This window comes from Phocoena phocoena, chromosome 8 (genome assembly GCF_963924675.1).
Source record: "Phocoena phocoena chromosome 8, mPhoPho1.1, whole genome shotgun sequence".
Lineage (NCBI taxonomy): Eukaryota > Metazoa > Chordata > Mammalia > Artiodactyla > Phocoenidae > Phocoena > Phocoena phocoena.
This window is the reverse complement of record NC_089226.1, coordinates 84,353,579-84,377,698: the sequence shown is the minus strand read 5'-3', so window position 1 is coordinate 84,377,698 and position 24,120 is coordinate 84,353,579. Positions and strand designations below refer to the sequence as shown.

The window sequence follows — 24,120 nt, the reverse complement described above, 5'->3', positions numbered from 1 at the left end:
CAGTATGTGAAAGGATCAAATATTCATAAATATATCAAGTATGGATATAAATATTAAGCAAAGTATTTGTAGAGATTATTTGGCTCCAAGAGTCCATCTGTCATATGAAAAGCAAGTAACTACAACTGACAGATTTTTTTTTGGAAAATTTATAAGTTTTTTAACTTAGTGTGCAAAACTTTAGTGCAAAAAAGACTGTATTAAAAAAAAAGGCTGTTATTTTTCAAAATCTAAAAAACAATTACAGGTATAACTGCTAAAAGGTAACCTAAAAAGTTTAGGAAAAATGACAAAAAAAACAACTGCATAGTCACTGTATATTTTAAATTTTAGAGATGCACATTAAACAACTTTTCCTTTAGCACATCTAAAGTGAAAATTATAATACTAACACAGCCTTAACAAGTAATAGGTTCTAACAGTACATTTAATTTCCATTTTTAAATTGGAGAAACCTCAAGATAGCATAACTCTCCCTTTGGGAAAGTTGAAACTAAAATCAGGATCTACCTTTTCCACCTTTGCATAACTGAGCTCAAAAACAAATCGTTTCAGCTTGATGTTCAAGTGTACAATCTTTAAACTATGGTAACTAAAGCGCAGTGGGCCGGGCACTGGGAAATCTAAGTTCTTACCTTGGCTAATTGGATAAGTCATAGAATCAAGGCAAAAACAAAAAGAAGCTTGAGTATCAAAGCTAGACACTCATTCTAATTGGGTTGAATACTTAATACTTCTAATTGTCCTGTTTCAAACAGTTTAAGGGTATGATGGAACATTTCACATCTCCCTTTCAAGCCCATTTTTATAATAAACCCAATAGGGAAGTTCTTGTATCTGATTCCTAATGCCTTTTCTGTTAATTAATGTTAAGAATTTATATTTATAGAATTTAAAACTCTTTCGTAGAAGTATTCCCACAACAGTCCTACATCTTTAAAAACAGATGAGGCAGGGCTTCCCTGGTGGCACAGTGGTTGGGAGTCTGCCTGCCGACGCGGGGGACGCGGGTTCGTGCCCCGGTCTGGGAGGATCCCACATGCTGCGGAGCGGCTGGGCCCGTGGGCCATGGCCGCTGAGCCTGCGCGTCTGGAGCCTGTGCTCTGCAACGGGAGAGGCCACAACAGTGTAGAGGCCCACATACCGCAAAAAAACAAAAAACAGATGAGGCAGTGACACAAATGTGAAGTAATTTTCCAAACTCAGTAATTTTCCAAAGTCATTAGGAACACAGTCTGCAGTGGACTTTGACTAGGTATCTTGGCTCTTAGTTGCATGCTACATAACCTTCTCAATTTTCACAATATAAAAAATTTCTTCTCAAAATACTGGTGTATGTAAAACACTAAATGTCTGTTTAGCTAAGTGATTATCACTAGGCATCACGCACTATGCTATGTATCATTGTCCCAGCTGAACCTTGATTACCAATTAACATCTAATGTGGGACAAATTTAAAAGCAGATGAACTCTTGCCTAGTCTACTGAAAATGCTTTGATCCCTGGATTAAACCAGGCCAATCTAGTCTCTTTATGATGCCTGTTTACTTGCTTACATACACTTTTCTAAAATCAGGGGCTGTTGAATGACAGCTGGCAGGCCAAACGCAGCCGACTGCTTTGCTTTGCCTGTAGTTCTGTGGCTGCTTTTGTATTGCAATGACAGAATCAAGCAGTTGTGAGACCACTTGGCTCACAAAGCCAAAAAAATTTACTCTGGCTCTTTACAGAAAAAGTTTGCCAACTTCTGTTCCAAATGAAAAGTGAATTTTATGAAGACTTATAGCCAGAAAGGGAATATAAGTTCTTTACATTTTTCAACATATTTTTATGCATACTGTCCACATCAATCCTGTAAAATTCTGGGTAGTTATGAGCTAATCCACTTTTCCCCTACAGATCCAGAGCAACATGAAGAGTGTTTTTTATTCGTAGAGCAGGGGTTAGGTTGGTAGCCTGCTGCAATCTTGATTATACCCAGGAATGATGGGAGAGAGGGGCCAGAGTAAGCAAAGAAAGCCACTTATTTTACACAGCCAGTGATATTAGGTTCATTTAAGTTAAATTTTTTTTAACATCTTTATTGGAGTGTAATTGCTTTACAATGGTGTGTTAGTTTCTGCTTTACAACAAAATGAATCAGTTATATATACACATACGTTCCCATATCTCTTCCCTCTTGCGTCTGCTGCAGGCTTAAATAAAAAGGACTAGTACCAGGGTAGGGGAAGTTCTAGGCCAGAGTAGATCTTTTGAGCCAGGCAGAAAGAGGTTAGGAGGCAAGTGATTTTTATGAGAAGAAAAGGAAGGAGCAAAGATATGTGGGAGCACCCCTGTAACTAGAATTACTTCTGTAGGCTGCAAAACCTAAATTGAGCTAAATAGGACAAGTTTTATTAAGTGTAAACTTTAAAATTACATCTTGTTTCTCTCTACAGCCAATCCTTCCTGCCCCTCCCACCAAGTAGGTAAAGGGAAACAAACTAAAGCAGATATGTATAAATGTCTCCTTCCTTTTTCAAGATTAAGAGTCAAGGAATCAGGATTTTGGAAAATTAGGTGATTTGTACTTGATATCAAATGCACCAAAACGCTTCTAGCATTTTGTTGGCAAAACAGGACCATTATGTTATATAGATCATCAATCATTTTACTCCAAAATCAGTAGCAACCTACATTTAGATTTGGTCTATTTCTCTGTAACTATTCTCAGTAGTGCATGAAACTGACACACTGCCCCCTGCACTTAGGAAGCAGGTTCTCAGTGTTGCACGGATAACTAACATTCATTTTGGCCCTGTGAGCTACATGAAGTACACTGAACACTTATATGCCAGACATTATGAGAAATATACATTTATGTGCATTTTTATCTATTATGTTACTCTTTACAATAACAGCATTTTCTAACTAAAAGAAGCTGATGAGAAAACTGAGGCCCACAAAAGTTAAACGACTTAAAGGTCTCTTGGTGGTCCTGTGCTGATACTTTTTTCATCTGTTATTTCATAGGAACATAGGCAATTAGACAAATAAGAACCCAGCATTACCCTAAGGATCAGAGGCTAAGACTCTGAGGGGACTGGCGGCTGACTAGAATTCTCAGGAACCAAAGAGAGCAATCCAAAAGTTCCCTTTAGGAAACTGAGGTTAAATGTAAACATTTAAACTCATTTTAAAAATTATTACTATATAATCTCACTTTGAAAACACAATGTTACAAATATGCCATTTTTATCAGACTGGAAAAGATTTTAATGTAAGGCAGTACTCAAAGATCTTCACAAAGACTTAAGAACAAATGACATTCATTATAGCCTAATTTATAACAGTAACTGTTTTCCAACAACTTATATATTTAAGTATATTAAATTATGGAACATGGAATATGATGGAGCCATGCTGTTTCTAGAGGGAAATGTTAAAAATGTTTTTAACCCAACATAGAAAATGATATAAATATGATACAAATTTTTGGAAGTGTATATATAGAGGAGTCCTGAATATTTACATCAAAATGTTTGATGGTGGCTGGAATCTTGGGAAATTTTAATCTAATTCTTATCCTATTCCATACCTCTAAAATATATTCCCTTTCAACAGAGGATTTTATCTGAGAATCTGATAAGTCCATAAAAGATTTTTTTCAAGAATTTTTGATAGGGATAAATTGGAAACAAATGTTAACAACAGCATAGTTAAATGATCACACATCCATAAGAAGTATTTTGCAGCCACTGATATTTGCTTACGAGAAACTTTAATGACCTAGGAAACAACTCACAGAGGGAAAAACTGAGATATAAAATTCTATAGAATGGTCAAATATGCTAATAGAAAGACTAATAGCAAATACCAAAATGTTGACAGATCTCTCTGGATAGTGGATTTCTAGTTTCTTTACACTTTTCTCTATTTTCTAAATTTCCAGTAATTATTTTATAATCAGAAGAAACCTTAAAATGGAAAACTTATTTAACACGGTATTAGAAGTACAACCCAATGTGGTGCCTTGGAAACATGCCAACTTCCAAATACCTCATTGCTCTTTCCTGTTTCTCCAACAATGGTGCTCTGAAGCGTAAGAGGAAACATGAAGTAAAAGGCAGTTTTTATATGGCAGTTTACTTCCGTTAGCATTTTAAATTTTCCCCTGGCTTTGATAGAAGTTACAAAACATAGACATGTTTGGGAAGGGAAGGGGAGTAGAGGACAAAACAGATTTTTATCTGCATTGTTTTAAATATGTTTTCTTTCAATGTAAGCTTAAGACCTTTAAGGAAACGTTTGTAGTATTCCTGGAATACATTAGGGATCTTGAAGAGCTACTACATAAGCCTACAGATTCACATTTTATAGTTTTTTGGTGCCAAAATGACTAAGGTAGTTGTTGAAAATTAGCCAAGAAAACGGTAGCTTTTATCACATACTCATAATTGCAGAGGCTTAAGGATTTTCTTGAAACTTGATGATTGTTTAGAAAATGAGTAAAAATTTCAGTGGTAAAACAAGTTTGGTATTTCCTAGGTGAAAACAAAGCCTCTGAAATCAACCCTGCCACAAAGCCATTTTCAGGAAATCAAGATCAAAACCAGTGGTTTGGCTGTGTCTTCTACTGGTGAAGATGACTGGCAGAGCTTGGTAACAAATCAAATAAATGAAATTGAAAAGTTTCTAAGCTCCGAAAATGACAACCTACCTAAAAAAAGAAAAGCAGAAGAGATGGTAGGAAAAACGGATTAAAATAATGTTGATAAATGCTTTCAGTGGTGAACTGACTTAATTGAAATATTGATGTGGTTTAGACCAGAACACGACTGTTACATCTAAAACTTTATAGCTGTAGTCAGTTTTCCAACTTTTTCTGTGATGAAACTGTGTTACTGTTAACGTTTTCTCTCAGTAAATGCTTCATTTAAGATAGCTAAGATTGCAAGGTTTGATGTTAGCATTGTTTCCCTTAATTAAATGTGTCTTTCCTCCATATACTCTTTCATCAAAGCTCTTGCTGCACACTCCAAAACCCTTCCTTACAGAATACAACTTATGTGTTATACAAAACAGACGTAGTGACCCTTTGTAATCTATTACTTTGTACGCTCTGAAGATTGTGATTTCTTTTAAATTTGAGACAATAACTATCCAGACTGTAGTCAGATTTCAGGCTATAATGTTTTACTATGATTTACATCTTCCAAAAAGAACAAAATTATACAGCATAAAAATTCAGGTATCTGAAAGACTCAAAAGGCTGTTTTTCACTTTGTTCAAGTTTTGTTTCCAGGCATTAAGTGTGTCATAGAGTTGCTGCCATTGTTGTTTTCCGAATGTCCGATGTGTGCTATGACTGGAAAAATTAAAAACAAAGTTATTACTCAACCTTTTATCCTCTGGGTTTTTTTTTTTGTTTTTACAATATTACACACTTCTATCTAGTTAAAAGCAAGGTTAAATATACACAGAAGACATAATGTAGAGTTGTAAGAATGATTAGAAGCTTATTTTTTAAAAAACCTTTATTTGCCATACTGATCCTAAACCATCTATTTTCCTGAACTACATAAACCAGACACGAAAGTCATTAATATTCTAGCCAGTACTGAGCCATTAAATGAAATGTGCTGGAAAATAGGACTCTTTCATTAAATAAGCTAATCACATTCAGTCTGAACTTTAATAAAATTATGATAAATAGCAACTATTTAACTACAGTCAACTGCTAACACCACCTTGGTTCTCTAAACATTTAAGTGAAATAGAATAAATTGTTCTACAAAATGCTGCAAAGTATTAAGTGTCTTACCTGACAACTACTTTTCTCTGGGTTTGATCAATTTTGCAGTAGACCATTTTAGTTCTTACCGCTGAAAAAAAGATGTTTTACATGACATGTTATATGGAATATTCCCAAGGAAAACAGCCTAAGGTATGAAGCTGTGACCAAGTAAACCATAATAAAACTTTACAGTTTTCCAACATTATTTTACAAACTGGCTCTTTGAATTTAATAACAAGCCCAGCAATGTAATGCAACCAAAAGGAAGGCCATGAATTTGTCCTCTGGTTGCTGCGCCTATCTATATTAAATATCACATACGGTTTTCATTAAGAATTCTGGCATTCTCTGAAATCACATGGGGGCGGGGGGGGGGGGAAACGGGGCTAGTTTCTTAAGATATTATAATACATGTTGTTAATCTTAAAAGTCCTAATTAACAGTTAAACCACTTTATAATGTAATTATTGAGGAAGAAGGTGCTATTTCTAGGCCAATCATAAAAAATTGGTAATGGTTAATATTTGCAGATCATTTACTATGTGCCAGGCACTGAGCTGAGTGCTTTACCTGCATTAATTCATTTAACCCTCACAACCGGAAGACCTAGTCTCAAACACAGGTCCAATACTAAAATCTAGGCTCTTAACCACTATGATATACTGCCTAAAGGTCTTTGTTCTACATGACTTCAAGGAATAGACACACACCAAAAACCACATAGCTCTTTATGTTCCACTGAACTTTCACTACGCTACAAATATAATCTTCTAATCTACTAAGCTCAGTTTCAAGATTAAAAATCTTTAGTTTCATGGGGTAGGAAGAGAAATTCTAGGAAAAAACGAAAATGTTCCAATTGCCTTACCATCAATAACAAATGCTTCAACATCATCAGCTCCAATCTGAAGTTCTTGTTGCATTGTGTCAAAAGAAATTTCTTTATTTTCCACTGCCATTCCCATAAAAGTAAGTAGTCTCATTTTTGCCATATTCTGTTCATGTAGTAGGCCTGAGTAACACAGTAGTGAAGCCAGATGAGTATCCATACTAATTACAGTCCTGCATGATTACAACTGTTGTGTAAAATCGTGGAAGTCACTGTGTTTGGGTACTTATACAGAGTAATTTTCACAAAGCTTCTTATATTTACAAACCATAAACTAACCCCATAATTAAATTAAGAAGCAGTTAAAATTATTTTTCTATAACTACATTTCTTTATTGCTTCAGTGCCACAGGTGATAGATTCAAAGTTAAGAATAAGCTATAAAATGGTATTTTTAGGCCCTAAGTTTTATACATTTTACATTTTTAATATTTATTTATATATTTTAGGAGATAAAGTATACAAAGTACATTTCGTAAGAACATTCTCATTTAATTGAATTAAACTTACTTTTACTAATGGCTCTCCATTTAAACACAAGATTCCTTATCTACTTACTATTCTGTGTCTGAGTTACTGGCAAACATGGAGTTTTAAAATATTTTAATATACATTCACTTATGAAAATATTCCATTTCCCTTTAGACCACTTTGGACTTAATACTTAAAAACCAAAACTGCAGAAGTGTATTTAACATTTATAGGTTTAAAATGGTTAGTACTAGATAAAATTAACAGTGATACCTGTTCTTTTAAGGCAAAAGTAGAAAAACTATACAAATAATCAAATTTTGCCTTATAATAAAACATTCTGCTACAATTATTCAGATCACAAACAACTGTTAAACCTTAAAGGAACAATGAACTACCTAGTCCCGATCCTTTCACTTTAAAAAAACAATAAAACTGAGTAAAGAGATTAAGTGATTTACTTTTTAATAACAAGGTGGCAGTACTAGGCCTAGAAAAGAAGTTCATTTATAAAATAAATAACTAGAAATACAAATACCTACAAATCCTGAATATCCAAATTACCTATTCCTAAATAGAAGCTGCATTATAACACAAACATACTTGATGCTATTTCTTAAATACAAAAACAAGTTTCTAAAGTTAATTTAGAAATACTTAACATGTTCCTTTTCTCTGAACTTGCAACTTCTGTAAACTCAGCAAATGACCAATCACATACCCTCTAGTAATTAAGAGCCTCAAGTTTGTACTGTTAAAAAAAGTTCTAAGCACATTTAAAATTTACAATATTCAGAACATTAGCAGAAGACTAGGGAAGCCCATTAATATAGGACATAATTGTTAATTAGCTGTAATTATGATGCAGGCTTTCTATTTGGCACAGATTCAACAAAAACATGATCACCATAACTCAAATGAATGAGGTACCCAAGTAAGTACTGCTAACCGGGTTTAATGGAAATCTACAAGCATCAAAAAATCAATTAGTGCACATTAACCCTAATTAACAAATGCAAATTAGATGCTGATTAACTTTCCGAAGCAAGAAGGCAGCAACTGGATAACACCAGATTACATGTGGACATGTTAGGGCAACTCAGCTGACACAAGATAGTGCTACTGTTGGCCCAAGTTGTCAGTGTTAATAAGTGTTCTGAGATAAACTGATGCCACCTGTGGAACCTAGACATTTGTAACCAGACTTTCAGCTGTAATAAATGTTTAATACATCTAAAAACCAAAAATAAACATTTAGTAAGATGTTTTCCCAGAAACATCTTTCACAAACAAATTTCCAATAAATGGTTGCTAATTTGCACAGACTGCGAGAAACAAAAGGAATCTGATTTCTGGTTTGCACAGAAATTCTATTATGTTTTTTCTATCACAGAGAATACTAAAGATTTTTCTCAATATTTGGCAATATAAGAAAATTCCTTAACATTACCAGTTCAATGGACATATTTAGTCCTCTTTTAATATGATAAAATGATAGAAACTCCTAAAATTTTTAATATAAAAATACTCTTGAAATTAGATTTGTTTTACTGCTACGCCCTGTGCAGTGACAAGCTTACCGTAAATCAAAAAACTTAGAGGAATGAAGATTGTTTCTAGAATGAATTATGTAAAACCATGATCTAACACGTAGAAACCTGCATTTAAAAACATTTCAAACTGATGTTTAAAGTAAAACAGAACCAAACTTAAAGCCTTTAGGACTCTTGTTCTCAAAATCAAACTATTATGCTAGTGAAGTCTGAGTTTAGACTTGTAGGAAGCTGTGCTTTGTTTCATGAAAGTAGAATATTACCTTCAAAGAGTAAGTCACAGTGTTCTGTGTCATATTTCAATTTTAAAGTTATAAAAAAATCTAATTTTATGGAAACATTTATTCATTACTAATATGTCAAAACCTTAATGCAGTAATAAAAAAATGTGCATCATTGAGCAATTTCTGCATTGTCACTGACCCCTGTCTTAAAATGCTGCAATATAGAAAACGTAATTTTAATGCATGCAATAGCTTATGAACCAGGGCTCCTTTGAAACAGTCAATTACACATCAATGGGGGAGTGTCAAAGTGTTAATTACTACTCCTTTTTCTTTGGTGCGTAAATAAAGAGGTTGCTGACATTAACATTCCATCACATAGCTTCATGCCAGGAAACAAATTAACTGGGACAGAATGTGGTTTTCTGGGTCTAGTGCACCTGGCAAAGCATTCAACACAAACACACTTGCATCTACTTTATCTTGGTGTATTTCAAACACCTTATTATGTTCAGAATAATTCAATCTTCCCAATTCCAATGGCTGCACAAAATTTACAGGTGACAGGAATTAATGATTACCGAATTGAGGACTAATAGTATAATCAAAGTAGATTATAAATGTATTCTTTATCTACACTTCAACCAACCAGGAAAACTAAATTCAATTTTAATATGGAAAATATAACTAGTCTCTAATGTGTTCTGATTACTGCCCAGTAGAAAAACAAAGCACCTTAGCTTTAGTTGACTTCACTCTCAAAAAATGGGTAGTTTTAGAACAATTTAAACCTGTTCAACTACAGATTTTCTAAGTTTTCCCTTTTTAATTTTAGCATGATAAAAACATGCTCCAGAAGGAAAATATTGAATATATACTATGCAGTTTGCTCAATGAGGATAACATTCAACTCGGCAACATTTACTGAACTCTGTTGGTCTAGAAAGAAAGCTCCAAGATAAAAATCATAAACCTTAAACTTACTATGCTGTCTTCAACAAACTGTAGTTAGGAAAATTTCTCCTATCACACAAAATCACAACTCCATTTCTAACTCTATCTTCAGCTTCACGTAGATGTGCTTAGCAACACAGTGTATATATATACTTCTATAATTTGTTAATGGGGGGAGGGGGAGAACCAAGTATAAAAGACTATATTAGAAGGAAAAAAGCTATTTGCTATAAATGTGACTATGGCTTTTTAAAAGAAGTACCAAAAATGTAAATCACCGAGCATCTAAGGAATAAGATCTTTTACACCACTGGTTAGGGTAACCTACACATAAGGCCATGATCATATTTGCTGGATCTTTCATTCCTCTCTCTCTCTCTACCCCTCCAAAGAAAAATCCCCACAACTTACCAAGTGAATCAATGAAGTCTTTATTATTCTGATAAAACTTGACATATGATGCCAATTTAGCACTCACAAAAATGGTTAAAAGCTATACAGATAAACACAAAAAGACAAAGATACAATATTCAATACAGAATTAACATTTATACTCAAGATACTTTTAAGACACTGACTCCCAGCAACAAGACTCCACATTTCCTTCAAGCAGAAATTTCAATCTGATCAAATTACCATCTAAATTTGCTTTCATTAAAACTCATTTAGATGAAAGAATCAGTAAATACAGTGTCCTCTAAACGATCTACCCCAAAAGATGGTGGAAATGACAGTACAAATAGAAATAATCCAAAATGTATTTATAATTGCACTTGAAAAGTACGTTCATCTGTTTTTTAAATATCAGATTTATCTTTCTAATTGGGGATAGCTGACACTATACACTAAGAAGAAATCTGTATTCTCTAAGTTCATAATGGGCAGGCAAGTGAGATGAAGGAAAGGGAGGAAGAACAGGAGGCATGTGTTTGGTGGCTGGAGAAAAGCTGAATTCTAGTCCTAAATTTCAGTCTGTTCCTGATACAAAAATGAATATAGTTCTTCTCTTTCTAGATTTCTCTTAAGAGTCATGTTCATTAATACAAAGAAGTAGAGTTACGGTTCAGTATGTTAGATTTAGGAGAAAATATTTTTAACATTAAGGATAAACTACTTACATCATGAATAAGCTCGCCTTCCAAAAACTTGACTGGTTTTAAAGTAAGAAGATGGTCAAAAAGAAATGCATTTGGGTCTTTCAATGCTCGCACAATACACCTTAATTGGAAAACAAAAACCCAAGCTCAGAGTCTTGAAATTCAGGTACTTTTCACTGCCTTTGCAGACTGCAAAATATATTCAATTAAGTAAAATATCTATGAGTTCAATACACACTGCATTAAAAAAGCTACAAAACTGGGCTTAAAACAGGCCAATAAATCTATCAGTGATGTCCATTTTAATAAAATTACTCGTAGAGGGACTTCCATGGTGGTCCAGTGGTTAAGAATCCACCTTCCAATGCAGGGGCTGCGGGTTTGATCCCTGGTCGGGGAACTAAGGTCCCACATGCTATGGGGCAACTAAGCCTGTGCCCTCAACTAGAGAGCCCGTGTGCCGCAAACTAGAGCCCACGTGCCACAAATGACGAGAAGCCCATGCGCCCCAATGAAAGATCCCACATGTGGCAACAAAGATCCCACGTGCCACAAATAAGACCCGACACAGCCAAAAATAAATAAATTTTTAAAAATAGTTACCATAGACAAAAACAGCTGGAGAGAAAGCACCACCAAAGTAATCAAAGAATAAAACAGCACCAGTATTTTTTTACTATTTATGCCAGACACTAAGGTAAGTGCTTTAACATGTATTACTTCATTTCATCCTCACAGCACCCTGAGAGACATGGTATTATCATGCCCATTTTATCAATGATGGAATAACCCTATAAAGAAGTTATCATAATTTCCATTTCATAGATTTAAAAAACTGACTATTCTTATTGCCACTAAATAGATCTAGGACCGTTTGAAGCAGTTATTCCCATTAGCAATGGGCTAATTTTTACAGAAAGCCACCAGCCTTTCCCCATCTACGTACCTTAGTATTAAGGTAAAATCAACCCAAGATTAGGTTCTACTACTCAGGTTGGGAACCCCCACTGCAGCAATACCCCAAAGAGCAAACACCATGTGGCTATTTCACATGCATTCTTTGGTTTCTTTCAATACCAAATCTTGAATTTTGGTATCTACATTAGAATCCTCATGGCGCACATGGTATCAAATGGCTTTGGATCACTGGTAGATGCAAACATGACTTCAGCTATATGACTGAACGGTGTAGCTCACCTCTACCCTGTTGACAGTCATCATTGGAACACTGTGTTTAACGTTACCTGTGGGCATCAACTCGAGCCTGGGAAGCATTGTCTTCCGTGTAACTTCCTAGCAATTCCACCATGACTTTTGATGCAGCATCACTAAAAAGAAATACAGCTTTAGGAATTTCACAGTATCATTACTGCTATCCATTCATTCAAAAATATTTACTAAGTGCCAGGTACTGTGTTGATGATACATATAATGGTGACCCAGAGACACAGTCCTCCACTATGGAAAAAGTCATGGAACTTTCCTTCTAGGAGGAAAGAGAGACGACTAAGGAAAAATAACAAGTAAGTGCCATAAAGGAAATAAATGGTGATGTAATAGAGTAACAAGAGCAGAGACAGGAAAGAGGAGGCTACTTCATATAGAATGAGCAAGGAAAGTCTCTCTGAGGAAATGACATGTAAGCTGAGATCTAAAGAATGTAAAATAATTGGCCATGAAACGTACTAGAGGTAGAAGGTGGGGGCTGGATGAGCTTCCAGGCAGAGAAGACCAGGTATAAAAGCCCTAGGTGAGGAACTTCGCTGGTGGTACAGTGATTAAGAATCCGCCTGCTAATGCAGGGGACACGGGTTCGAGCCCTGGTCCGGGAAGATCCCACATGCCGCAGAGCAACTAAGCCCGTGTGCCACAACTACTGAGCCCGCATGCCACAACTACTGAAGCCTGCGCACGTAGAGCCCGTGCTCCGCAATGAGAAGCCACTGCAACGAGAAGCCCATGCACCGCAACGAAGAGTAGCCCCTGCTCGCCACAGCTAGAGAAAGTCTGCGTGCAGCAACGAAGACCCAACGCAGCCAAAAATAAAAAAAAATTTTAAAAAAGCCCTAGGTGAGAAAAAGGTTTTGAGTCTGAGAAACTGTTAGGATAGTACAGCTGAAGTTGAGCCAACACCAGATATTTAAATAACTCCACTAATGATATCCTTCCAATTGAATCATCCTTAGAATTATGTAGATGATCAATTTTAACTGCAAAGTACAAAATAATTAAATGCATTCTCTCAGTCTGAACTCTTTGTAAATGTTTATCTTCACCCTTCATTTCTTCCTTTAAACTGATGAATCTTCAGCCAGTTACAGAAAGCTTAACAGTTCCCCACCACCTTTTTTCATTTTCTAAAAGCCCTTCTTTCCCCCCACATCTGGATTCAACCTGGGTAAAATCAGTAAGAGCTATACTATTTATTTTAAAAACTTAAATGATATTCTAAAACTCCCCCACAAAACCAGGATTCAATTAAATTATTATCTTGCACCACACTGCAAGCATAGGCACACTTTCCAGTTTTAACAACCATAGTATACTTCAGTCTAATACATCTTATCAGTTAAAGAAATCTGAATTCACAAAGATCAGATAAAATGGTCCATTTAAAGTGCACAATATCTGACATATAATGAGGACTCAGAAGATATTACACAATTTGCACTCATCAACCACCAATATAAACAAAATCATGAAGGGGGCACCCATAAACGTAAGCATTCTTACTAAGAGGGCAAGGCAACTCTCAGAGTTCTATTTAGAAGCAGAAACAAACAAACCAACAAAAAGCCAAACAACCACCAAAAAACGACCATTTTCTGTGTACTAGACAAAAACCAAATCTTAAAATTTAAATCAGCAGCATGACAGAAATTTGAATGAGCATCCTTCCCTAGTTCCTTAAGTGTAGGTAGCATTCATCAACTCAGGGCCCATCACTACCAACAGATTGGGAATACAATGGTTGACAGACAAAGGTTCCTAGCCTTCACTGAACCTAAAACCTCATAAACCTTTTAACCAAGTGTGTGAAGCGCCATGATAAAAGTACAGGGTGGGCTTCTCTGGTAGCGCAGTGGTTGAGAATCTGCCTGCCAATGCAGGGGGCATGGGTTCAAGCCCTGGTCTGGGAAGATCCCACATGCCGCGGAGCAACTAGGCCCATGAGCCACAACTACTGAGCCTGCGCATCTGGAGCTTGGGCTCCGCAACAAAGGAGGCCGCGACAGTGAGAGGCCCGCGCACCGCGATGAAGAGTGGCCCCCACTCGCTGCAACTAGAGAAAGCCCACGTACAGAAACGAAGACCCAACACAGCCAAAAATAAACAAATAAATAAAATTAAAAAAAAAAAAAAAAAGTACAGGGTGCTGTAAATATGGGAGGAGCATTTCAGGCAGAGAAAAGGAGTTGAGTGTAGTTCTAGACCAAACATAGGCAAACTTTCCATGAAGCACCAGGCAATAATTATCTTAGGCTTTGCAGGCTATCTGGTTTCTGCCGCAACTACTCAAGTCTAGGCAAAAGCAGCCACAGATGATACATAAATGATAAGTATGGGTGCATTCCAATAAAATTTTATGGACACTGAAATTTGCATTTCATATAATGGTCACAATTCAAAAAATATCCTCCTTCTTTTGATTTTTTTTGTCAACCACTTAAAAATGTAAGTACCATTCTTAGCTTGTAGGCCATATAAAAACAGGTACCAGCCTCTGGTCCAGACTGGGAAAGAGCATGAGTGCTTTTGCAGCTGACACAGGTTCACTATGTCTAGGGTATGATATACCAAGAGGAAGGGTATAGGGTCATGTGTATGTGAGAAAGAGGGAGAGAGGGGGAGAGAAATGGAGGGAGGGAATATCCATACAAAGAAAACAAAGTTTCTGTGGTTTGTCACTGCACCATACAAAACTGGCAAGAGGATTATTATCACATTCACCAAGCCCATGCTACTGCAATAAACAGGAGCCCATGTCAGAAAGGACTTATATGCCAAACAAAGAATTCTGTACTGTATGCTAAAAATGTAAACCTAAAGAATGATAGGCTGAAAGTTTTGTTTCACAAAACCGCTGTAGAGAGAATAAACAGAAGACCACTTCAACATGTCTTGCTTAGGAAAACAGAAACTAATTTAGGGGGAGAAAACGATAAATTCATTTTGGTCACATTGAGTTTGAGGCAACTATGGGCCACATCTAAGTAGAACCAGGTAGAAAGCAGTTGGACATAAGGGTCTGAAGCTCAGAAGAGAAGCCCGGGTTGAATGCCTCTGGGAAGGGCATACACTCTAGTTCCATAAACCACTTCATACTGCCTTAAGTCACTGCTTCTTACATCCACTGCTTTTGCAACATGTTCATTTTTCAGAAATATTCATTTAGCCCTTATATACTAAGTACCTACTCATGTCAGACACTGTTCTAATAATGAAGAAAAAGTTCCTGCCCTTGGGAAACTTACATTCTAGAGGGGACTGACACATAATAAACATGAAAATATAGCATGTCAGTTACTAATAAGTGTAGTGGGGCTGATAATAAAATAGGGATGAGGGGAAAAAAGCAATGTGAGGGTAAGGGAATACTGTTATTTTTACCGATAGCCAGAGAAGGTCTTTCTGATGAGGTATAAATTGAGCAGATTCGAAGAAGGGAGGGAGCCACAAATGAGGTGTGAATGAAGCAAAGAACCTAGACACGTGCCCCAAAAGCCAACTGAAGGAAGTGTTTCAAGAAGGAAAGAGTGATCACCTGTGACAAATGCTGCAGACACTTTCTAGGAGAGCACAAGATGGGTAATGATGTCTTATCTCAATTTCTCTGAGAATTAGCTTTGTAATTCTTTGTAATTACCTTAGTTATTTCCTTTTTACACAGAAAAGACTGAGGATCTACTAAACAGCAATTAGAGAAATCATCCAATGAGTAGTCATCAACTCTGATAAGCACTAGACATTCAAAGGGAAACAGTAACACTCATCATTTTAAATTACTGTACCAGAAAAAAGACTAACTTTTTATTTCATTTATTTTTTTGCGGTACACGGGCCTCTCACTGTTGTGGCCTCTCCTGCTGCGGAGCACAGGCTCCGGACACGCAGGCTCAGCGGCCATGGCTCACGGGCCCAGCCGCTCCACGGCATGTGGGATCTTCCCGGACCGGGGCACGAACCCGTGTCCCCTGCATCGGCAGGCGGACTCTCAACCACTGCGCCACCAGGGAAGTGCAGACTATTTAAAGATGAGCTTGAAATGAAAAGGATGATAGGAATAAAATATCCAATATTTACTGAGTGCTTTCTCAATAAGGAAACCACTATTTTAAGAACTTCATGTGTACATTAGCTTAATCTTTTCAACAACCTTATGAGGTAAGTACTACTATTATATCCACTCTGAAGTTGGAAACTGAGGTACAGAGATTTAGTGTCATATACAAGTAAGAAAGCCAAGATTTGAAATCCCAGTAGTTTTATTCCACAGCCTGCACATTTATAGCATATGTTAAAATATGGACTCTTTCTCCAATAGCTTTTATGCCCTCCCCATTTGAGACTGTCCAATATAAAACTACCTACTCTTAACAGTTACTGACAACTGGCTAGAATGCTGCCACAAGTGTGCTAGCATGTAACAGACAGTAGCCACTGATACAAAATGAAATAGGCTATTAATGCAAGATTCCCTATTTAACTTCTTTTATAATAAAATGCTGCAATTTTCACAACAAAAATATAATTTCCTCTTGTATTGTTAAATGTAAATGATCTGCAAAAACTTTACATTACTTTCACATAACAGAAACATTAATCTTATTGATCGTCTCTAATATATTAAACACCCTAACACTGAAAGCAACTATAAAAATTGTGCTATAAAACTAAACCGGAGGGCATCCCTGGTGGTGCAGTGGTTGAGAGTCCGCCTGCCGATGCAGGGGACGCGGGTTCGTGCCCTAGTCCGGGAAGATCCCACATGCCGCGGAGCGGCTGGGCCCGTGAGCCATGGCTGCTGAGCCTGCACATCTGGAGACTGCACTCCGCAACAGGAGAGGCCACAAGAGTGAGAGGCCCACATACCGCAAAAAATAATAATAATAAAAAAAACTAAACTAAAGACTGATTACTTTTCCTAAAAGTTTTTAACCACTATGTGAAAAGAGAAATTAAAAAGCCAGGTCAAAATGGTAGGATCATCCTTCAACCCTAATTCTAAAAACTGGGCCAAATATATCATTTGGTAGCATCCATAAACTGGATGAAGAATAAATATTTTGGGCATGAAGTTTGCTGGGCTGAATACAAGCCTTAGAAACTCAAGACCTTGCAAAAGCACAATTAAGTACCATTTAGTACAGTCTATTGCAAAATTTCATCTCAGGGGCACTGTTATATATATTAAGAGACTCTATGACTATGACTGATAGACTCTCACCACCATTAAACGAAAGTGATAGCACTACCCTATACTAAGACATCAAAGCACCATTAAATAACTTAGTCTAATATTACACACAGCTTTGGGATTAACAGTTGTACCATTTTTAGAACAAAAGCAAGTTTTGCTTTTTAAAAAGTATAAAGATGGGAAAGACTATTTTAAACTTTGCAGTTATCTTTAATTTAGTAGGTGAAATTTACAGAAAGAAATTTATAGCAACTCCTTAGAGAACGAAGTAGAGCAAAATCACTTATCCTACCTGTCCTTAAAAACGTCTCAACTACTTATATTGCCATTATGTTTTAAGTCAGTATGTTAATTCTGAATACCTTTTCTTACAATCCACAAGTGCCTCATAAAGTAGCCTTAAAAGGGTGTGTTTTTTCTCAGTGGTGAGGTTCCAGTCAGAAATCCATTTTCTAACCTACAACGAGATTGACAAAAAGGAGAAAATTTAGTGACACAGTGAACATATTTTCACAATTTAAAAGATAACATTTAGAAGACATATTTGCTTATTTGAGCTCTAAAACTATACTTCTTATAAGGAGAACAAGTATTTCACATGGTAACTCACTTGATCCAGCTCAGTTGGAATATACTGGATGGCCCCACAAGATGCTGCCACTTTAATGAGGCTGCAATATACTGTATATCTTACAGGAGTATTCTTATCCATCCCATGGAAAAGGTTGCTTAGCCTGGTTAACAAACAAATAATAAAACAATGCTGGAGATCAGTAACTATGGTAACTAAATTGAGATTATATGTTCTGACAACAAACTTGAAAGGGATACTATTAAGAACGCCACATTACAAGGAGGGAAATGGTGCACAGGAGAGTTAAGTGACTTGTCCAAAGACACACCACCAATAAGTCACAGGTGACAGTCAAGTTCTAGAATTCTTGCTTTTAACCATTAAATGACAGTAACATGAAGAGCCCCTTGAAAAACTGGGCCTCTTCCAGTTCTTAACTTACAACTGCAGTCTCAGAGATGGGCGTTCACCTTCCCGAAATTTGACCAGTTTCTCACACAGGCTTTCAATCAGAGCTTCTTGCTTATCTGCTTCCAGGATCAACAGGAGGGATACCACACTGTTCATCACACTTTCAACATCTACACAAGTATGGATGACACAACAGCGATATTATAATATTTAATGTATCTTGTTAAACATGTATTTCCAGTGTTTTAATACACCAAAGACCATTAAACATAAAACACTTAAAAGGTACTCTGGCTACTGTAAAGCAGTTCTAAAGAACACCTTTCCTTCAATGGTGTGCATTATACCAAAAAACATAGTGCACATGAATTCAAACTAAACCAGCTCTGTTGTATAGTTATCATTCAGAAAGAAACTCACACATTTTATTGAAGGACGAAGTTACTACCCAAGATTTGGTTTTCAACCAGTAAAACAGAAGACTGATTTACATGTCTATGTAGTATACAGTTTCAATTTTACTAGCAAGATACTAATTGTACACCAAGTTTAATCTCAAACCTTAACTAGAGATTTTAGGACTCCCAATTTTCAAAATTTCCCATTTTATCTCAATAAATGGGGAATCAGCCAAATAATTAAATCAGCTTTTAGATTACCTGAAATTGTATTCCATCTCATATTAATCTAAACCTTATGAAAAGATTCATTTTTTCCTTCAGTTCATTCTGAAATTACCAGTATTTACCATGTGCAATAACACTCAAAAAACATGTAAAAAAGATGTTTTATCAAAATAGGCTTATTTCATGAGTAAAACAGATGAGAATAAACTGAAAGTGTGTGCAAAGATTAAAAACAGTGCTTAAAAGTTCTAAGGTCTAAAACAAAACAAATATAATTCACATGAAGGTTTTAAAAGTAGGTCCTCTATGATTAGTAAATATTACAAAAAATTAAAGACAAACCTTTATCATCTTCCTTCAGACATACATCACAGGCTTCAATAATTTGAGCTAAATCTACATGAAGTCCACCTTCTGAGTTCTCTTCTGAAATTTCAGCTCCTTTAGATTTCAAATAAGCTCGAAGCTCAGCAGCCTGTTGAATCAAATAGGGTTGCTATATATATCTATAAAACGATCTATGAATCAGAAATCACAAGATTTCAAACCATTCTGACGTATTTCTAAAAAAATAAAATGTAAACATAGCACTTAATGATAACTTTAAATTATGTTAAAGTGCCTTTCCCCCAGCTCATCCACCATCACAGCCCCACAGGTCAACAAGTGGCTACACAGACCCACTATAACCCACACTGATCACTGTCAAATTTCCCTCATATCACCTATATATCCTGCTGGACTTCCAGTATACAGCAAAAACCTTTCTACTATAACAGAAAGCTTTTTTTGGGAGGAGGAGTGGGGAAAAGGAATAACTGATCTGATTTCTTTTAAAGAAGTTTTATTGCTCTCAGGTCTACATAACACAATACTTAAAAAAGTTACAGACATTACCCTGGCAAGAAAGTAATCATTCATTAATTAAATGTTTGAGGACCTATCTAAGATAAGTGCTGTGGGAGACACAAAGATAAAAAGGTGATGCCTTTGAATGTCACCTTGAATAAAATGTTTCTATCAAATAGCATCTACGATGTAATTACTCTTTTAAAATGCATACCTGGATCAGAAAGCACTTTTGGATCTATAAAAACATAACTATAGTACTACATCCAGATATTTAAATATTTTCTACTCTAATGCATATATAATATTTAACAACTTATTCTTCTGAGGACTTGGTATTTATGGCAACCACACATGAATGCAAACAGTGTTTAAGATAATAAAATGAAGAACTGAAATGGAGATGTAGGGATACCATTAGTAAATATGTAGGCATCACATTTCTAAACCCACAAATATGTCTGGCTACCTAAGTGTATTAAAGCTGTTGCTCTGATGGTGCTATCATTTCAGATAACACAGTAACTTCACATGAATTGGTATCATAAACAAGATTTCATAAAACAAACCTCACCATATCAGAGTGCACAAAAACATCACTGCATATTTCTCTATGAAGGAAACATGGTATGGTTACCCCCTATCCCACAAAGGCATCTGTTCAGTTCCTGCTTTGTACCCACAAAGCAAACTATTCAATCAACAGTTTATTGTTTTCATCTGTCATCCTTACTGGCCACAGGTGGTTATGGAGTGGTAAAAGCAAAGAAAAGGAAACAAGGACTGTGAACGCCACTTAACTCTAATCAGAGAATATGACCAAAGTTTAACTCCCAAAGCAGTCACCTATTTACTGTGAAACAAGAACATTAGCATAACCTAACTAGAAATGACACTTTAAAACTAATATAATCAATGACAAGAACTTCCTGCATCTACAAACCCTCTTCTATGTTAGGAAAAAAAACCACTTTTTTTCAGTCACCTAATAGCCAATTGCTGATAACGTGATTCCATTCCTACTCAGGCCTTTTTTTCCTTCCACATCTTCTTTTCTAATTATGCTCAACTCATTCCCTAGCCTTTTTTTCCCCCCATTTTTCTTTCCCCTTCTTCCTTTGCTCTTCAGGACTGAAGGTCTGCATTTCTACCAAGGTGGGGGGGAATCACATCTGCAATTCTAAAAGTTATCTTACGCTAGTATTGATATTTTCTCTTCTATCGAAACCAAAATTTCCATGTTAGTGGAATAGCAGAAAAATACAAAATGACAACTCTTAACGACTTCACAGAATAGTTTTCAGTTCTGCAAAATTAGAGAAAATCATTTCAAGTTTAGTTTAACTCCCACCAACTAAAGTTTAACTTTTGTTATGGGGAAAATGAGAAGCATGAGCCATGCAAACCAAAGAGCAAACCCCAAACAGAAAATTTTAAAATATTAAGATTTGTTCACCAAGTGTATGCCTCAAAGTATGAGGATGGAATTGACGTTATGCGTTCAGGTTACAGAACTCTCACTCTTGCTCAAGTAAGAATGTAAAATAGGGCCTACGTATAAAATAGGCGTCACCTGTGCCCTTGTGGTCACAATAATAATATAGCCATTTTGATCTTTAGTACCAAATTATTTTTCCCTGAACTGCTTACGCCGTCTAAAGATTCGCCACCTCCCACGCCGGATGTGGCTGCATTTGGAGGACGGAGCAGATACCCTCCGCAATGAGTCAAAAAGTACCGTGTCGACAGACAGCAGTGACTCCAGGCTGGAAGAGTCCCGACGCCGACCAGGAAGTTGGCCGTCAGGCCTCGGGCCCAGCACTGGGAGTGCTGGCTGGCGGGCAACCCCAGGCCTCCAGGAACGCGCGCCCCTGCCTCGCGGCCTCCGCACTCCGAGGTGTGGAGAACTGAACCGCGGCTGTCGGCTCCGGGGCGGGCTCCGCGGGGCGGCGTCCCGCTCGCCCGGCGCTGGCTCGGCCCCGACTCGGTCCTTCACACTTCTGAGCCTCCCCTACACCCCACCCTGGCGGCATCCGCCTTCCGGGAGCATACCTGATCTTCCTCGCTGATGTCGATGAACGCCGGGACGCTCATGGCGAAGGCTGGAGCACTTAGAACACTCGGCCCTCAAACCACGCCGACCGGAAAAAGGAGCTGGGCCGCGCGCCGGCGCCTCACAACCGCTTCCGGGTCAGCCTGCGCGGGTCTTGCGGGGCGGGGTCACCAGGACGGGCGAAGCCACGGAGACCAATCGCAGCGCCCGCTCTGTGGGGCGGGGCCGGGCGGAGGCGGAAGCGGAAGCGGAACGAGCCCTACGGGCTGCTTTCCTGCGTGGTCTCTCGTCTCTTCCAACTCTGGTAGGTGGGGTGTAGTCTGTGTTCCGTATTATCGCCCCGCTTGCGCCTCACGGGGACCACCTACCCTTTTGAAATTTGGGTGCGATTTTTTTTCGAGTTATAATTTAACCCACATTTCAGCCTTTATTGAGGGACTAGCTAGCAGGCAGGCAGTGCTCTCTACCCCGGGGACAGCAGTAGTTTTCAAAATAAGCTCCCCCACGTGCAGCTTACATTCCATTGGGGGCACACAGAACACAAACAGTACAAAGTAATTAGAAACGCAGCCCTGAATAGTGTAGTGTTTTACAGCACAGACTCCAGAATTGAATTTCTTGGGGTGGAATCCCTGCTGCACCATTTGATGGATGTGTGATTTGGGACAGTTGCTTAACCGCTGCTTTCCAGCTTCTTCTGGAAAAATTAGATCAAGTACTTAACTCATGGCGTTGTTCTGAGGATTAAGTAAATTAATATATAAAGCAATTAAAACACGGTGAGCTCTAGATGTATTAGCTGTTATTCAGTAGTTATGTTAATTAGCACCAGTAAAACAACAGAGAAAGGGGTGGTGTGTGTATGAGTGTGCGTGCATGCCATTTTAGATAGAGTAAGCAAAGAAAATGGCTCACATGTCATTGAGAAGTGAAGGAAATGAGGAAAGTACCAATGGAGAAATCTGCAGGAGAGCTTTTCATGCAGAAGACAGCAAGGAAAGGACTCGAGGCAGGTGCAAGGAAACCTGCAGGCTGGATTTGAGGAGGAGAGGAATAGATGAGATAGCCATGGCCAGATCATTGTCTTGTAGGCTATAATAAAAAATTTGGTTTTGACTTTAACAAGCCTCTAACAGGTTTTGAGCAGAGGAGTGAGGAGGTCAAACAACTTTTCTTGTAAAGGATCACTCTGGCAGGTGTGTTGCAAAATGATATAAGTTGAGCAAGGGCCCAAGTAGGGAGGAAACTGGTTAGAAAGCTATTACAGAGACAGAGCAAGAGAAGATGGTGGAGTGGTGGTGAGAAATTGATTGAATTCTCGATGGTAAAACTGATAAGATTTACTGACAGATCAGGTAAGGGGTGAGAGAAAGAGGAACTCAAGGGGATTCCAAAGTTTGGCCTGAATTCAAGCCAATGCCTTCTAATATTCTGGGGCAGACTGTCTACTTGCAGTAATTGCAAGCTTGCTTCTTATTTGAAAAAGCAAGAAAAACAACATGGAGGCCTTGATACGCACCCAAGATGGGTATTGTTTAGGAAATTAGGGAAAATTAAGTTTAAAAAAAAATGGGAAACTCAATAGTAAGAAAGAGAACAACCCAGTTTTAATGCAAATCAAAAACATGATAAGATACCACTACACACTTATCACAAAAACTAATTTAAAGAAAACAATACCAAGTCCTAATAAGGATGTGGAGCAACTGGAACTCTGATAAATTGCTGGTAGGAATGCAAAATGGTAATAGTAATCAAGATAGTGTGATACTGACATCAAGGTAGACAGATCAAAGGAAGAGAAAAGAGAGCTCAGAAATAGACTTACACATGGTCAATTGATTTTTGCCTAAGATACAAAGGCAGTTTAATCTTTTAAACAAATGGTGCTGGAACAATTGTATATTCATATTTGAGAAAAATGAAACGGAATCCATACTTTTACCATATGGAAAAATGAACTTAAAATGAATCTTAGACCTAAATATAAAATCTAAAACTGTTAATTAAACTTTTAGGAGGAAACGCGGAGGAAAATTTTTGTGACCTTGGGTTTGTGACCAAAGATTTTTTAGATACATCTCTGAAGGACATGATCCATGAATGAAAAGAAATTGGCAAATTGGACTTCATCAAAATTAAGAACTTCTGCTCTCTGAAAGACACTTAAGAGAATGAAAAGACAAGCCACAGACTAGAAGAAAACATTGGCAAATTACACA

At 37.2% G+C, this 24,120-nt stretch overlaps 2 protein-coding genes across 3 annotated transcripts in view; one reads left to right on the top strand and one right to left on the bottom strand.

Moving 5' to 3' along the window:
* CCDC73 (coiled-coil domain containing 73) overlaps nucleotides 1–4,743 on the top strand; it is a 106,177-nt gene extending 101,434 nt beyond the window's left edge. Inside the window, exon 17 of the mRNA XM_065882877.1 lies at nucleotides 4,528–4,743. Coding sequence (XP_065738949.1) covers nucleotides 4,528–4,743 — 216 coding nt within the window. The remainder of the gene's footprint in view (nucleotides 1–4,527) is intronic.
* Nucleotides 4,744–5,153: 410 nt separating this feature from the next.
* On the bottom strand, nucleotides 5,154–22,026 carry EIF3M (eukaryotic translation initiation factor 3 subunit M). 2 transcript variants are annotated; one of them, XM_065881968.1, is made up of 11 exons: nucleotides 21,898–22,026; nucleotides 19,339–19,471; nucleotides 18,402–18,540; nucleotides 17,996–18,119; nucleotides 17,748–17,842; nucleotides 12,209–12,292; nucleotides 10,986–11,085; nucleotides 10,279–10,360; nucleotides 6,645–6,788; nucleotides 5,804–5,864; nucleotides 5,154–5,347 (listed from the first exon to the last, which is right to left on the bottom strand). In XM_065881968.1, the coding sequence occupies exons 1-11, from the start codon at nucleotides 21,937–21,939 to the stop codon at nucleotides 5,227–5,229; spliced, it is 1,125 nt and encodes a 374-aa protein (XP_065738040.1). In that variant the 5' UTR covers nucleotides 21,940–22,026; the 3' UTR covers nucleotides 5,154–5,226. The 2 variants fall into 2 exon arrangements, with proteins under 2 accessions (XP_065738040.1, XP_065738041.1); XM_065881969.1 differs by lacking the exons at nucleotides 17,996–18,119; nucleotides 18,402–18,540; nucleotides 19,339–19,471 and having other exon boundaries at nucleotides 21,898–21,939.
* Between the last annotated feature and the right edge of the window lie 2,094 nt (nucleotides 22,027–24,120).

Bases quoted from the DNA above. Each gene is read 5' to 3' on its own strand.
- EIF3M (XM_065881968.1), bottom strand. From the start codon at position 21,939: ATGAGCGTCCCGGCGTTCATCGACATCAGCGAGGAAGATCAG. The intron at 6,789-10,278 runs GTAAGTTGTGGG...TGTGTTACTCAG, and splicing joins AGACTTCATTGATTCACTTG to GCCTACTACATGAACAGAAT. The intron at 5,865-6,644 runs GTAAGGCAATTG...TCTTTTTTTCAG, and splicing joins TGAAGCATTTGTTATTGATG to CGGTAAGAACTAAAATGGTC.